General features: G+C 46.3%; 1 protein-coding gene across 23 annotated transcripts in view; it reads right to left on the bottom strand.

The window, feature by feature from the left end:
- Kif1b (kinesin family member 1B) overlaps positions 1-15203 on the bottom strand; it is a 135071-nt gene that overhangs the window by 36263 nt on the left and 83605 nt on the right. For 14 of the 23 annotated variants that reach the window (XM_039109177.2, XM_039109175.2, XM_039109170.2 and 11 more), the window contains 8 exon segments: positions 13957-14105; positions 11973-12151; positions 10982-11119; positions 9266-9514; positions 4001-4119; positions 3177-3262; positions 2700-2829; positions 2381-2543 (listed from right to left, as the gene is read on the bottom strand). In XM_039109177.2, coding sequence (XP_038965105.1) covers positions 2381-2543; positions 2700-2829; positions 3177-3262; positions 4001-4119; positions 9266-9514; positions 10982-11119; positions 11973-12151; positions 13957-14105 — 1213 coding nt within the window. 23 annotated transcript variants of the gene reach the window in all.

A 15203-nucleotide genomic window follows, 5' to 3' on the forward strand; every position in this document is an offset into this window, starting at 1 on the left:
ACCTACCCCAAACCCAAAAACCAAAAAAAGTCTAACCCCAACCCACAAAAGAACAAACCTGGGTTTGGGGATTTAGCTCAGTGGTAGAGCGCTTGCCTAGTTTGGTCCCCAGCTCCGAAAAAAAAAAAGAAAAGGAAAAAAAAAAAAAGAGCAAACCTACCCCAAAAACCTAAAAGGTAAATGAATACACCTGCTCCACCAAGACCCCACATCAACCAAACCCACCCAAGTCCCCTGAAAAAAAAGTATAAAGCATTGTTCTTTTGTAGAAGTTTTTGTTCATTTGTTTTGTTAAAATTAAAATCCTATTATATACAGAAATCTTGGCAAATCTGAGCCTCTGCGAGAACAGTAAAACTGCCCTTGGGAGACTGGCCTAGGAGTCTACTATCTAGACCAGAGATGCTCAAAAGCCATCTCTTCCAGGAAATCTCCTGACATAAACCTCATGGTTTTATGTTCTGATGGCAGCAGGGACCTACTTCTCCTCAAAAGTGACAGTGATGCACCACTGTGTGCCTGTTTCTCCAGCAGGTGGCAAGTGTTTGCCCACAGGGCTTGACACACAGATGACACTCTAAAAGGTTAAACGGCATGAAGAAGATTTTTTTTTTAAAGAAAATGTTTAGATTTAAGTGTATGAGTGTTCTGATTGAACCTATGCATGTGTACTAAATGTACGCATATGTATCATATATATGCCTGGTGTCTCAGGTGCTCAGAAGGGGTGGAGTTAAGGTTGTAAAGCACCGTGTGGATGCTGAGATCCGAACCGGGGTCTTCTCCAAGAGCAGTGAGTGCTCTTAACCACCGAGCCAGACTCCAGTGCCCAAGATTCCAAAGATTTGGAATAGCAGGAAAGTGTCGTAGTTTGCTGTTGACTTTCACATCAGTTCTCCAGGTCTGAGGGTGACAGTGCTCTGCCGAGTGCTCCAGATCACTAGCGATCTGTACAGTGCACTCTGCCTTCCAGGCTTATGCAATATCTTTTCTGGACTCTTTAAAAAATACACACATTTAAAATTGCTTATGTGTTTATTATTTTACTGTATTTACTTTTTTTTAAAAGATTTACTTATTTATTATATATACAGTGAAGACACTGTAGCTGTCTTCAGACACACCAGAAGAGGGCATCAGATCTCATTACAGATGGTTGTGAGCCATCATGCGGTTGCTGGGAATTGAACTCAGGACCTCTGGAAGAACAGCCAGTGCTCTTAACTACTAAGCCATTTCTCCAGCCCATTTTACTATTTTATTGGTGTACCATATGCAAGTGCATTGTGCCCACAGAGGCCAGATGAGGGACTCACAGTCTCTGGAACTGTGTTACAGATAGCTGTGTGCCCCTAGGTAAGTGCCTGGTAATTGGACCCAGGTCCTTTGGCAGAGCAGGCAGTGTTCTTAATGACTGCGCCTTTTCTCCAGTCCCTTGGTATCTCTTTTTTTTTTTTTTTTTTTATTATTATTATGCCTGTACCTTTCCTTCTCTTCTTGTTCCACCACCCGCACTCTAGTTTTTCTTCTCCTGGCCTTACATACCACATCTGCCAGAGGTGCCCGTGAGCACAAGTGGGCCTGAGCCACCGTCTCAGTGGCACTGGTAACCTTACATGCCTACCCGCATCTCCTCCACACACTTCATACAGTGATGGTTTTTCTTTACATCATATACGTTTCCTTTTTCCAAAGTGCTAAATATGTAAAACTGTTGGGAAGACAATTTGCCTGGTTTTTTAAGAAGACATTCAGCATGAAAAGCACTGAAGACTAGCAGGCTCCTCTGGATCAGACACCACGTTCCTGGAATACAGAGACAGTGCAGAGTGCTCTGGCGGGATGTGGTGTAGACTCCTGGGACTCTGACTAATTCCTGCATGGGGCTTGACTACTAGTCTCATCTCGAGTGACCAAAGTGCTCTTTCAGGGACTTGTCATGTTTTCTCTCTCAAGAGCTTTCATCTTTCACACATGTAAAGCACTCTACAGAAAGAAGGACAGACATCTCTGCAGTTAACAACTTGCTAGATGGGCACAGAGAAAGGGCAATGCGTATTTTTTGAATGAGAAATGTCCCCATGCATGGACACTTGGTCCTGAGTTGGTAGCTGTTTGGGAGGTTCGGGAGGAGGAGAGCCCTGCTGGGGACGTTCATTCCTAGAAGCCCCACCCCACTTCCTGTTCTCTCTCTCTGCTTCCTGCCTGTGAATGAAAATGAGACCAGTCCATCTCCTGCTCACACCGCCATGCCTTTTCTGCATGATGGACTCTGCCCCACTGAACCTGTAGCCTAAATTAAACCTTTCTTCGCCAGGCTGCTTTTCGTCAGGGTATTCTACCATGGAAACAGAGAAGTTAACTACCATAGGTGACTTACTTGAACTGACAAAAGATGTCTGCATACTCCGGCAGGATGCCACTGGCCTGGAGCACAGTGACTCGGAAAGTGAACGCACTGCCCAGTTTCAGGTGGTTACCAATCTCTTCGGAAAATCCTTCCATCACCATCTTCCCGTCCAGCAGAGTGCCCGACTTCAAATCTGAAGAGTTAAGTGACACATGGTTCAAGTAACATAAAGAGGAGGAGCGGGCGTTCTTCCTGTTTCTAGTCGACCAAAGCCATTATCTTGCTTGTCTGTGGTACCCAATGCTTTCCCAGTGAGAATCTCCTCAATGACAGTCATCTGTCTACGTACCCAAGTCATTCATTCGATTGACTTCTTCTGGAGGACTGATGACTTCAGAACTCTGGCCCTGTCCCTCAACAATCCTCAGCTCCTCCAAGGACAGACCAGAACGAGTCATTGCAGCTGAAGGGAAGTCACTCTGAAAGTAAGGCACGGCGAGGTAAGGGCCTGCTCTCCATTTCCTGACTGACTTTTGTTTGTACAAAAATAATATTTTTATTTGTACAACAAACTATTTTTGCAAGTTAATCCTTAAATGGACTAAGAATTGTCTGAGAGAAGGCAGTGTGCTCAAGCATTTTCATCTTTGGAACTGCAGACACATCCGTATTTCACTGAGTAACTGTGGTATAACCAGCGTCTTAGAATGGCTAGAGTTGAAGACCAGAGGATTGGGTGCCAGCAGTGCACGCTTTGCTCATAAGACCAATTACTTCTTTTTCTCTCCTCAAGGTGTTCGCTCCTTCTTTCCCAAATACTTCTTACCTGATTAAAGTACTCATTATCAAAAGATATTTTAGCTGTTCCTGACTGTCGAATTCCAGAGCCATAATCAGGAGCTTCTTCATCCGCTAAGTAGAAAGAAAGCCAGCAGTGAATGAAAGCACACGTGGGAGGAGGGGCTTACTATGGGGTTGGCCCGGCTTCAAACCACACAATCCACTATGCCAGTCTAAACCGCTCATCACTTTCACAAAGTCAATCTGAGATTTTACTTATGTTACCCGCCAGCTGTCCTAAAACAGCAATGTCCCAGACTAAGGTGAAATCATGACACTTAAGAGCTGGGATGGCGGGGTTGGGGATTTAGCTCAGTGGTAGAGCGCTTGCCTAGGAAGCGCAAGGCCCTGGGTTCGGTCCCCAGCTCCAAAAAAAAGAACCAAAAAAAAAAAAAAAAAAAAAAAAAAAAAAGAGCTGGGATGGCGGTGGGATAAAGCTAATAGAAAGGAAAGAATGGAGGCCTTCCCCAAGTTGAGCAAACACACTACCACTCATGTATGTGACTGAAGTGTCACCTGCATCAAGAACCTAGCCTGCTTTTTCTATGATTTCTTCTCTTTTTAAATTTTATTTTATGTTCATTGGTGTTCCGCTTACATGTGTGTCTGTGTGAGGGTGTTGGATCTCCTGGAATTGGAGTTACAGACAGTTGTGAGCTGCCATGTGGGTGCTGGGAATTGAACCTGGGTCTTCTGTTAGAGCAGTCAGTGCTCTTACCTGCTGAGCCACTGCTCCAGCCCCTAGCCTGCTTCTCCTATGGGGAAGAACCCCAGCTCTCATTTAGATAAGGTCAGCTCTCTCTAACTCACCTGCAATGGCCTGCACAGCCACTCGAAGGAAGCCCCGCACTTCCCCCTTCTCACTGACGATGGCCACCCTGTGAATCAGGGGCACTGGATACAGCAGGTTGCTCAAGTACACAAATGCCCTGTGGACAGAAACCCAGACAAACATCAGAACATCTGAGGAAGGAGAGGCTGGGGGCTCTCTGCCTCCCCCCACTCAGCTGAATTCTGAGCTCTTCGATCGCTTCCAGGTGTGTCGTCAGCACAAACTCAACACATGAGCTGTGCAGAAGCACGGCAGAGCAGCTGACAAAGAGCAACGTACACCAAATTACTCTACCAAGACACTGCACCTTGGGAAGAAGAGCGGCACTTGGAAGGAAATGTTCAAGCACAGAGTGCTGCCAAGGAGAGGAGCCCACTGAAGAGCTTACTCTTCAGAATAAGGATGCATCAATCGATCCATAGGCAAAACAGAAACCAAGAGATAAGGGGGATCCGAGTGAAGAACGGTTAGTAGCTGTAAAAATGGGTTTTACATCCCAGCACAGAGCCTTGTTTTACTTAAAGGATGATTAAAAAGGTGTGAGGACCAGCCATGTAGGCAGAAAGGGGATGTAGCCAGATATTCTGCGAAGTGAGCTTGCTGGAGACTGAGTGGGAATTAACATTAAGTCCTCAGAGGACTTGGCTGGCCCCTGTAGAGTTGCCCTTGAACCTCAAACCAAAATTATAAACAAAAGGGAATTTGCAGGTCTCTCCTGCCTCCTTGTGTTTCCTTCTTTGGGGGCCAGAGGAGAGAGACTCGGAGTCTCACACTTAACCATGTAAGTCCTCACACTCAACTACCGCCCCCAGCCTTCTATCGAGACAGGGTCTCACTAAGTTACTTAGGCCTGCTCTGAATTCACGCTGTAGCTTAGGCAAGCTTTAAACTTCTCAGTCCTTCTGTCTCAGCTTCCAAGTAACTGAGATTACAGATCTGAGCTGCCAAACCTGGCTGACACCTAATATACTTGTAACAAACTAAGTCCTATCATGTTTTTGCTTTTAAAAGTTCATTATTTTGTAGAGATTCTTTTCAATTGTATGTACATATATGCATGCACGTGTCTGCCTCTGCATGTGTGTGTGTGAGTGTCCATGTGTGTGTATGTGTGTTGTAGGTGAGGGGAGGACATGCCCACAGAGTGTGGAGGACAGAAGACAACCGTGTTAAGGTCTGTGCTTTTTCCACCACGTGACTCGCCTGGACCACAGTCAGGCAGTCGGGCTTGGTAGTAAAGGCCTTCAGCACTCAGCCCTCTCACCTGTCTTACTGGTTTGTTTTTAAAGCAGTTAGAACACAAATCTTAAGGGCTCTCGTTCCCAGGATGGACAAGTGGACTCTAATCCCCACTGCTGTGCTTCTCACTTGGTATACGCTGATCTTTGCACATAAAACGAAAGGCAGAAGAGTAAATGCCACACCGGGAAATGAGACAACTAAACCTGACACACAGGGCTGTCGGCTGCATCGCCTGTCCTAACATTTATGTATGTTACAAGGAGAGAAGGATGAAGGGGTGAATACTTGGGATTTCGACTCAAAACAATAGAAGCAATTACAAAAACAGGTCAAATCCATCACAGCAATAACACTTAAGAACATAAATGAAGTATGAATGAAAAGCAAACTAAAGTAGCTGCAAAGGAACGGGAAACAGTACCACCATGTCTACTTCCCTTTCAGTCTGCTCCAAAGCAACGGAGGGAATGCTAACACAGACGGTTAAACTTCTGCTGAACAGAAACTTGTGAATGAAAATGTAATTTACAAAGTAATTATAAATAGGGTCAGGCACCACTACTGTGACTGAGGTTAAAATTCTAAGAATTTAGCATAGGGAACCAAATGGCTGATTTCACTTCCAAAGTTAACACACACGCAGAGTACACTCCTGCCTCTGGCATCCAGTCAGAGCCGCCATGTACAGTGATTGGAGCATGTCTCTTCCAGGAGTGCTCTCGGCCCACACTTGGATCTCACTGGAGATGCTACCTCACCACAGGGCCTCCCAACACTGTACAGCTCGAGTGACACACACAATTCTTTTCTCATAGTGGTTACGATTTGGACTTATGTGATTATTACTTGGTGTCTTCATCACTCACCAGACTGTAAGACTGTGAAGATGGGAACCATCTCTGGTTTTGCTCACCTATCTGAGAGGGCCGGGCTTACAGTAAATACACTCAATAAATATCTGGTAAGTGAATATCTATGTATATTAGAAACCAGGAATGTAGGGCTGGAGAGACAGCTCAGCGGTTAAGAGCACTGACTGCTCTTCCAGAGGTCCTGAGTTCAAATCCCAGCAACCACATGGTGGCTCACAACCATCCGTAATGGGATCCGATGTCCTCTTCTGTGTCTGACAGCTACAGTGTCCTCATATAATTAAAATAAATAAATCTTTAAAAAAAACAAACTTATTTAAAAAATAAAAATACATTTTAAAAAAAGAATCCCTGCTACCCATGGCAAAGGCTTTCCCAGAAGCAGTAAGGCATTACTGCACTCTTCCACTTTAGAAAAGAGCCCATGGCAAGGCAGAGGCACTGGCCTGCGATACATGGATGCACGCATTAGACGGTTCTCTGTCGTGTTATCAGAATACAGCCTTTAGCCCAACGCTGTATACAGGCTCTCCTGTGACGCTTTACACTAATGTGCCATGACTGACTCTGTACTGAACATCCTTATACTTTGACCTAGCAGACTGAAGGAGAATGGGGATGAGAGGGGAGAGGATGTAAAAGACACATTAGCAGAAAATGATGTGAAGTTACATCAGTAAGAAAAACTAATTGTCAACATAAAGAGAGTCAGCATAATTACAGTGGTACTTGCAGACAAGAGGTCAGATTAGGTACTTGGGAAAGGTCACAGACTACCCATCTTTTGCCCCCTTTGGCCCAGAAGACTAACATCTGTTTTCCATTTCACCCCAAGTCATGACGACGGTTCATGACATCCCGACATGCCGTAAGAGAATAGCTAAAGGGACAAGCTCTTTTACTCTTGATACAAAGACTCACCAGACAGCCATGGCCAAGAGGAAAAGCTATAAATGGAATTCAAAGGACCATGCAAACTTTACATGGGAATTAGAGTTACAGTTGTAGCCCATAGGGAACTCTGATACCAGCAGTTACGGAAAGAGCAGTTACCCCTCTCACACAGCCTAGCACTACTGCACAGCGGAATGCTGCTGTTCTTCTGGAGAAATATGGCTGACGGCAAAAATGGAGAACTCTTCTTCCCTCTCCTGACTGCTATTCCTTCACCTCTCCCAGTATCATTTTGCCTGGTGGTAGGATTTTTTTGTTTTTTTTTTGTTCTTTTTTTCGGAGCTGGGGACCGAACCCAGGGTCTTGTGCTTCCTAGGCAAGCGCTCTACCACTGAGCTAAATCCCCAACCCCTGGTGGTAGGATTTGAACGCAGAAAATTACCACTAAATTCACCCCAGCCACATCACCAACACCTCAAGCTCCTTTTGGAAAGATAGTGCTCGTTCTAGAACCCAGAAATCCAGACAAATGGAAGCATCATCTCCCGAGGCCACAGCTCCGTACAAGTGCACACCTTACTGAGCCAGTGAGTGTGCCCATCAGGGAGGACTCTGTCTTAACGCTCTCATAAGGCTGACTCACAATGCAAACGCTCCAAGGTCGAAGTCTTCTCCTTCCATCCCTCCCTCCCTCCCTTCCTTCCCTTCCTTCCTTTCTTTTGAGACAGCTCTGGCTGTCCTGGAACTCACTGTGTAGACTGGGCTGTTGAACAGGGATCTGCCTGCCTCTGCCATGTGCCCCTCTGCCTGGTCCTAGGCAGAAGGACTAACGGCTATATTCACTTTGCTAGTATGGACAATAGAGTATAAATGATGAGGGAAAAGGATTTTAAGGCTCTTTGGTTGTCCTGACCACTGTGTCTGGATTCTCTGGACCAGGTCACATAGGGTGACGCTGTCCACTCCACAGTGAGATGCTGTAGACCACAGCCACAGATTTAGGAGCCAAGTGACTATGCCAGTGATCAAAACCTGGTTCTAAGTGCCTGCCGATCTTAGAATGGAAATCCACCGAGGGAGACAGAAATCCAGAGAACGAAGCACCGTCTGCAGCGCTTTCCTTAGTTTTAATATCAGTGACCGAGTCCTCTAAAACCCGGGCACACACCACAGCACACATGTGATGATGTGACCTCAGCACATCTGTTCATGGAGGGTCTGTCATATTAACTTAGGTATTCATGTCTGTCTGAAAGCTTTTCTTTCCGCTCTTCCATTATCTTCTCCAGTGTCCGACGCCACAGGACAACGAGGCTTTAGTCCCGTGTCTGCTGTGTCAGGAGGCTCGCTGCACTGTCCTGTAACTGGTGCTGACCATTCAGCAGGGATGGGTCCCTTGTTTGTAGACGGCTTGGGCAGTATGTGCTTCTTAGGCATCATTACTCTTTATCTTTTTGTTCTGTTTGGTTGAAACAGGGCATCCTATATCCCAAGCTGGCTGCAAACCATGTATAACTTAACGCTGAGAATAACCCTGACTTCCTAACTCCTGCCTCCGCCCCAGGTGCGCGACTGTGCGTGCGCACCACCACACCCACTTAGGGCAGCGAGCCTTCCACTGCCAAATTTAAAATTCCTTTAATCTGAAGAGTGGTTGTGGATGGTAGAAATATGGGGAACCTACGCATCTGTGACAGAGGGAAATGCACAGCAGCAGCCAGTGACAACGACCTCAACATAAAGCAGTTCTGTGTGCCACCAACAAATACTGACAGAGGTGAGAACTTCCTGAGATTCGTCAGAAACCCCACATAGGCTCAGAACACAGCACGGCAGTCATTACCACAGGGGAGAGCTAGGCACTGCTATTCTACTGTATGACCAAGTCTATTACATCCCTTTAGCTTCTGAGGTGCCACACACCCTTCAGCCTGGCCTCGGGCTTGCTCTGCCCCTGCTAGTTTTATCCCTTATGCTTTGCTAACCACATTCCTTTAGAGATGAAGCCTCTGGACCACAGTAACATTAACTGAGACAACTACCTCTGAGTCCTAGCTAAATTACTGGGCAATTTGGGTCAAGCCATCCTCCAGGTGGTCTTCATAAGCTGCTGTATGGAGTACTAAGTAGACTGTGCCGTGTGGATAAGGCCTGGGCTTTCTAGCCAAAACTGCACAGAGGCATTTAGAACAAGAGCTGGTCCCTTTTGGCCTTTCTCGCAATGACCTCACCAACCTTCCTACTAAAATGAACCAAGGGGATCGGTCGTAAAATGGGTCATGCCCATCACTGAAGAGCTCTGATCCCTCCTCCGTCCCTGCGTCAGAGCCGGTGTCATCCACGAAGGCCTCATCATCAAAGTCCTCCATGGCATCCTGCTGCTCGTCAGCCAGTTCAGTGATGTCGGAATCGGCCGTGGAAAAAGTGGGGGAGGGTGTGCGGTCGGCAAGGCGCTCATTCACACAGCCGTGGAAAATAGGGGAGCTAGACACCAGGTAAGACGCCGATTAACACAGGCAGGGAGAGAGGAATAGTTGGTTAAACAGGATGCTCAAGTGCCAACAGGACAGAGTGCACTGGCAGAATCAACACAGTGAAAGCAAATAGAAAAGCAAACGGTAAACGAACAGAAACTGCACAGCCCAGGTAAAGGGAACGGGCGCAGGCCGAAGAGACCTACAAGACAGACCCTCAGCTCAGGGCAGCAAAGAGCAACCGTGAGCAGACATCTCAGGGAATGCTCCTCTGCAAAACTTCTACGTTCTCCGGCTTACACAGGAGCAGCGCCCTGGCCTCCAGGAGCCACTCAGGAGAGAAACAGGGCCTTAAGTGTTTGCGTTCTCTCATCATCTCGGAACAGAAAACCAAATGGGAGAAAACCTTGTGTGCTGGAGCAGCCCGTGCCTGAGTGGGATGTGTCTGGACAACCCACTCCGGCAAACCCTAGTCTACTCTCAGGGTGGAGTGGAAATGGCTGACCCCAGCAACGCCACTGCAGTGGCTCCTCCACACACCACCCAGGGCATCTACAATAAAGAGCAACTCAGAACTCAGAAACCGCTAAGCTCAGAGTCCCCGTTTCCTGGGGCTGGAGAAGTGGTTGAGTGGTTAAAGGCACTGGATGCTCTTGCAGAAGGACCCAGATTTGGTTCCCAGGACCCACGGAGTAGCTCACAGCCTCCTGTAAGGTCAGTTCCAGGGGATTCAGTGCCGTCTTCTGGCCTTGGTGGGTATCAGCATGCATATGGCACAGATACACATGCAGGCAGAACACCCACCCACATAAGAACATAAGCCCCTCTCGAACACTTGCAACCCCTGGTTCCCATGTGAAACCTGAGAACCGAGTTCTCAGCGCCGCTGCAGTCACGTTTGTTTCCACAGAATCCTGCACAGCCTGAAGAGGCCACAGTGGTGTGCAGTTAACCTGCCCTGGGCAATGACTAAAGCGAGACAAATTCTTCTCAAATTCTCCTAAGACAAATCACGGAGGACCAGTCAGGTTCTGGGTAACAACTGTAGTCTGTTAACCCACACTGTGATGTCTACTGACAGCAAACAGGATTCAGAAACATTTTCTTTTTCTTCTCAGTTTTCTTTGATCAACTATGAAACATGTTGTCAGAAAGCTAGGAGTCCAGGACAACTGTCAAATATGCTGGCTAAAAAGCTGGACATAAAAACTACGCAGACTGAGTGAAACCAAAGTAAATGCTTTAAACAGCACCGTGCTTCTGAGTGGGTAAGATTCAGAGAGGAGGTGGTTTTTTTTGGTTTGTTTGGATTTTTCTTCTGATCCTACTAGGAATTGAACCTGGAACAACGGGGCGAGCTATGACCCCAGCCTGAGAAGTCCCATGAACTCCCTACCCCTGTATACTTTCTACTGACATTTCAAAAGTCAAAGGTACTTCTCACGCATTTTTAAAAAGCAACAAAGACGTGACATACCTTCCCACAAGTTTGAACCAGTGGAACCGATCGTAAAACGGGTCGCTGCCTGTCATGGTCGTCTCGCTGTCGTCTTGGGCATTGGAGCCCACCTCACCTGCCCTGTCATACATCTCTCGCATTAGATCCAGTCTCTGCCTATTAAGCAAATATGGGATACAGGTTAAGACCATGAGACTGCATTAAAACTTTATTTTGGAAACTTTTTGCATGCTAGGTATTTTTATTTTTATTTTATTTCACGTAATGGTACTATAAACAGAAGTATAGAAACCCAAATCCTCAGTATCCAAAGATGAGTAGAGAAAAGCCGCCGATAGTTAAAAAACATGTAAAGTGAATATCTGTGTGCACACATGTGCATGAAAGAAAAGGGGGAGGAGAGGGAGAGGGAGAGCGATCTAATTTGATTAAACCCACAGTCATGAAAGAAATGCAATTTAATTGGTGTTTGATGTCTAAATTTACCTAGACTGTGAGAAAAAAAACTATCACTTCCTTGTTTATTGAAGGTTACCCTGAGGCCCAGAACTAAAGTAAGAGGGACAATCGTCAGATCCAAGAGAGAAGTAAATATAGAACTGGCTCATTTAATATTTAAGAGGGCTTATGAAAGTAAATGTAAGAACCAATGAATATCAAAGTTGTCTGAGAAGTGAGTTTCTTTGACTTTAGGAAATGAATGGGTAATAACTTTGACGGTCACAGCACTCAGAACTACAGAGAAGAAACTGATGTCGTCCTCAGAGAGAGCTGGGCATGAGGGAACCCACTGAAGACATTCACTTTTTGTTGTTGTTGTTTTGGTTTTTTGATACAGGGGTTGTCTGTGTAGCCCTAGCTACCCTGGAACTCACTCTGTAGACCAAGCTAGCCTAGAACTCATAGAGATCCACCTGCCTCTGCCTCCTGAGTGCTGGGATGAGAGGCCTGGGTTACTATGCCAGGCTATTTTCTTTTTAAAAATAATCTTTTATGAAGATTTTCCTACTTGAGCTTATCCAAAGACCAATAATGTGTTGCTCCATTCTTCAGGTCCTGGACTTCCACAGCCACCACTGTCCGAGGGAAAGGCCTGTCCTCGTGAGTTTTCCCCATCTCCGTGGGAAGCAGTTCGGGAGGCACAGGGGAGTATAGTGTGTCAGTCAGCAGAACGAACTGGAACTGCACCTGCAACGGGAGGAAGGGCGCACAGCACTCTCTCAGCAGGGAAGACGCAGAGATGGCGTCAGGGCGTGGCTGAGGGGAAAGAGCTTGTGAGAGCCACCTACATTTTAAACTCAGGGATTTATAGGCTTTGTTTTCCTGGAGTGGAAATGGTTTTACTGTTTGTTTGTTTGGGTGGTGTTGTTGTTGTTGTTGTAAACCTCAGTGGACAAGAGAAGACTTCCGTGGAGCATAAACAAAACACCAAAAGGTGGACCTGGCCACTTGCTAATGAGAGGACGCACAAGTCACTTTTCAGTGGACCGCAGAGGACACCAACTAGCACTGTGCAAGCGGTTACCATGGCGAAAGTGTTGTGACTGCATCGTGTCATTTACTTCTTGCTATGCTTCTTGTACTTTTACCAACAAATACTAATTAAACAACAGGTACATTACTAAGAAAAGAAGATACAGTTCCTGACCTTAGCCTACTTAATGAAGAAAATGGTTAATAATTAATTAAAAAGTGTTTGAGACCACGAGTGAAGACAACACCTACCCCAGTTTAGAGGTGTAAAGCATATCCCCCAGGAGCAGCAATGAATCTTTCTAAGCAGCTGGTGTGTGTTTTTCCCTACAATATGGCCTCCAGCTGTGAAGTAGTGAGGCGCACGGAACAATCCAAGATTTCATGAGGATGGATGGAGGCTGGAGGCTGGGCTCAGTGGAAAGCACGGGCCTTGTGTTTGGTCACCAGCAGCAGGTCTCTCATGCCCAGCCCCGTTAGTGGTGTTCTGTATGAGCCCATGCCCTTTCATCTCTCATCTCGCTCAGTGGCAGGTTCTGCTGTCAACCCAAGTGGAGGAAGCAACAGAGCTGCAGAACCATGAGGTCAGTGTAACTGCTCGCTGCAGAACCATGAGGTCAGTGTAACTGCTCGCTGCAGAACCATGAGGTCAGTGTAACTGCTCGCTGCAGAACCATGAGGTCAGTGTAACTGCTCGCTGCAGAGCCATGAGGTCAGTGTAACTGCTCGCTGCAGAGCCATGAGGTCAGTGTAACTGCTCGCTGCAGAACCATGAGGTCAGTGTAACTGCTCGCTGCAGAACCATGAGGTCAGTGTAACTGCTCGCTGCAGAACCATGAGGTCAGTGTAACTGCTCGCTGCAGAACCATGAGGTCAGTGTAACTGCTCGCTGCAGAACCATGAGGTCAGTGTAACTGCTCGCTGCAGAGCCATGAGGTCAGTGTAACTGCTCGCTGCAGAACCATGAGGTCAGTGTAACTGCTCGCTGCAGAACCATGAGGTCAGTGTAACTGCGCTGGACTAGGATCTCTGTCTGAGTGCAGAGCCCACATACTTGTCCCCTACTCAGTGCCTCTCAGGCCCTAGAAGAGGAGTGAATTGGTGAAAGGGGGCTTAGAGTTCTCATAGGTGCAAGCTAAAGATGGAGAAGAAATGAAAACCAAAAATCTTTTCCTGGAAATATAACAAGCATTAATCTATTAATAAGAGTATCCAGCTCCTCTTTAAAATACTCACGTTTGTAAAATGTTTAATTATGGCCCATGTTGTGCTGGCACATATATGAAATAAGGCTGATTTGGGGCTGGGGATTTAGCTCAGTGGTAGAGCGCTTGCCTAGGAATCGCAAGGCCCTGGGTTCGGTCCCCAGCTCCGAAAAAAAGATCCAAAAAAAAAAAAAAGAAAAAAAGAAATAAGGCTGATTCATGGCCTAGGACAGCTGAGCTCCCTGAGGAAAGGTTAATTTAACTTGGCCCACTGTGCCTCCCGAACACCCATGTTCTTTCTCCCCCCCTCCATACCTTTTTCTTCAGTTCCACACTGATGGCATTGGCTTCCTTCAGGTACACCGCATTGCCCCAGAGTAAGTCCCTTAACGAAGTAAACTGGTGAGACTTCCATTTCCGGAACGCCCACTGGGCCAACTCAAATTCATGCTGTGTCCAAGGAACTGAAAGGGCAGAGGAAGCAGATGTCACAGTGACTTAGCCACCATAAGTATTTATTGTATATATACTTCAGAAAGCCGAAAATCAAAAGAATACAGTTGTGGGCTGTTTGGTTTGTTTGAGACAGGTTGGCTTCGAATACGCTATGCAGTCAAAACTGGCTTCAAACTCCTCATTCTCCTCAACCCTCCAAGTGCTGTTCTTAAATAAATAAGTAAATAAATAAATAAATATTTTATTACAGTTATTTATGTTTTGGGGGAAAGGATGTGTACGATTGCATGCATATAGTGGCTCAAAAATACAACCTGTAAGAGTCAGTTGTCACTTTTGATAATGTGGGCTCCATAGATCAAACTTAGGTCACCAGCCTTGGCAACAAACACCGTTTACCTGATGAGCCATCTCACCAACCCCATTTTCCTTTTATTTCCTTCTTAATAGAATTCCCATGTGTAGGTATAATTTTCAAAGTTCCTGGTCTTTACTATATTGTACACTTTCATAACGTGACAATAACCAACAGAAACAGCTCCCATTCAGCTAAGATGCTCTGGTAAATAAAGACAGGTAAGCATGACTAAACAACAGAACTAGCAATAAATGAGGCAGCCATGGCAGTCCATGCCTTCTGTCCCGGGATTTGGGACACTGTGTCAGCAAGAGTAACTTTAGTTCAAGGCCCATCTACAACAGTGTCAGGCCAGACAGTGCTACATGGCTACCTGGCCAGACTGTCACAATCAAACAAATCTGCCCACAATGGCCTTGTGGACACCAACACGATCCAAAACCCTGAGCAGGGAATCTGAGATGGGAACCAGAAAGCTGAGCAAACCGGGTAAGCAATGATTAAGCCCTGCACTCACATGAGACTGACCCATGAAGTCCTAACGTGCAGTGAGGAAAGATGGTCTACGTGAAGTTCCCCAAATATTTTATGAAGAGGGTCCTTGGAAACCTTACAAATTCTATCTACACTAACGATCTCCCCTCCCCCAATACCCTAGCGTGGCAGCAATGGGCATCTTTTAAACCATTTTTCAGCAGGCTCAGTACAAGGTGAGTAAACAGCAGGGCAGATCTGAAGAGCCCAGCTT

Source organism: Rattus norvegicus, chromosome 5 (assembly GCF_036323735.1).
Source record: "Rattus norvegicus strain BN/NHsdMcwi chromosome 5, GRCr8, whole genome shotgun sequence".
Taxonomy (NCBI): Eukaryota; Metazoa; Chordata; class Mammalia; order Rodentia; family Muridae; genus Rattus; species Rattus norvegicus.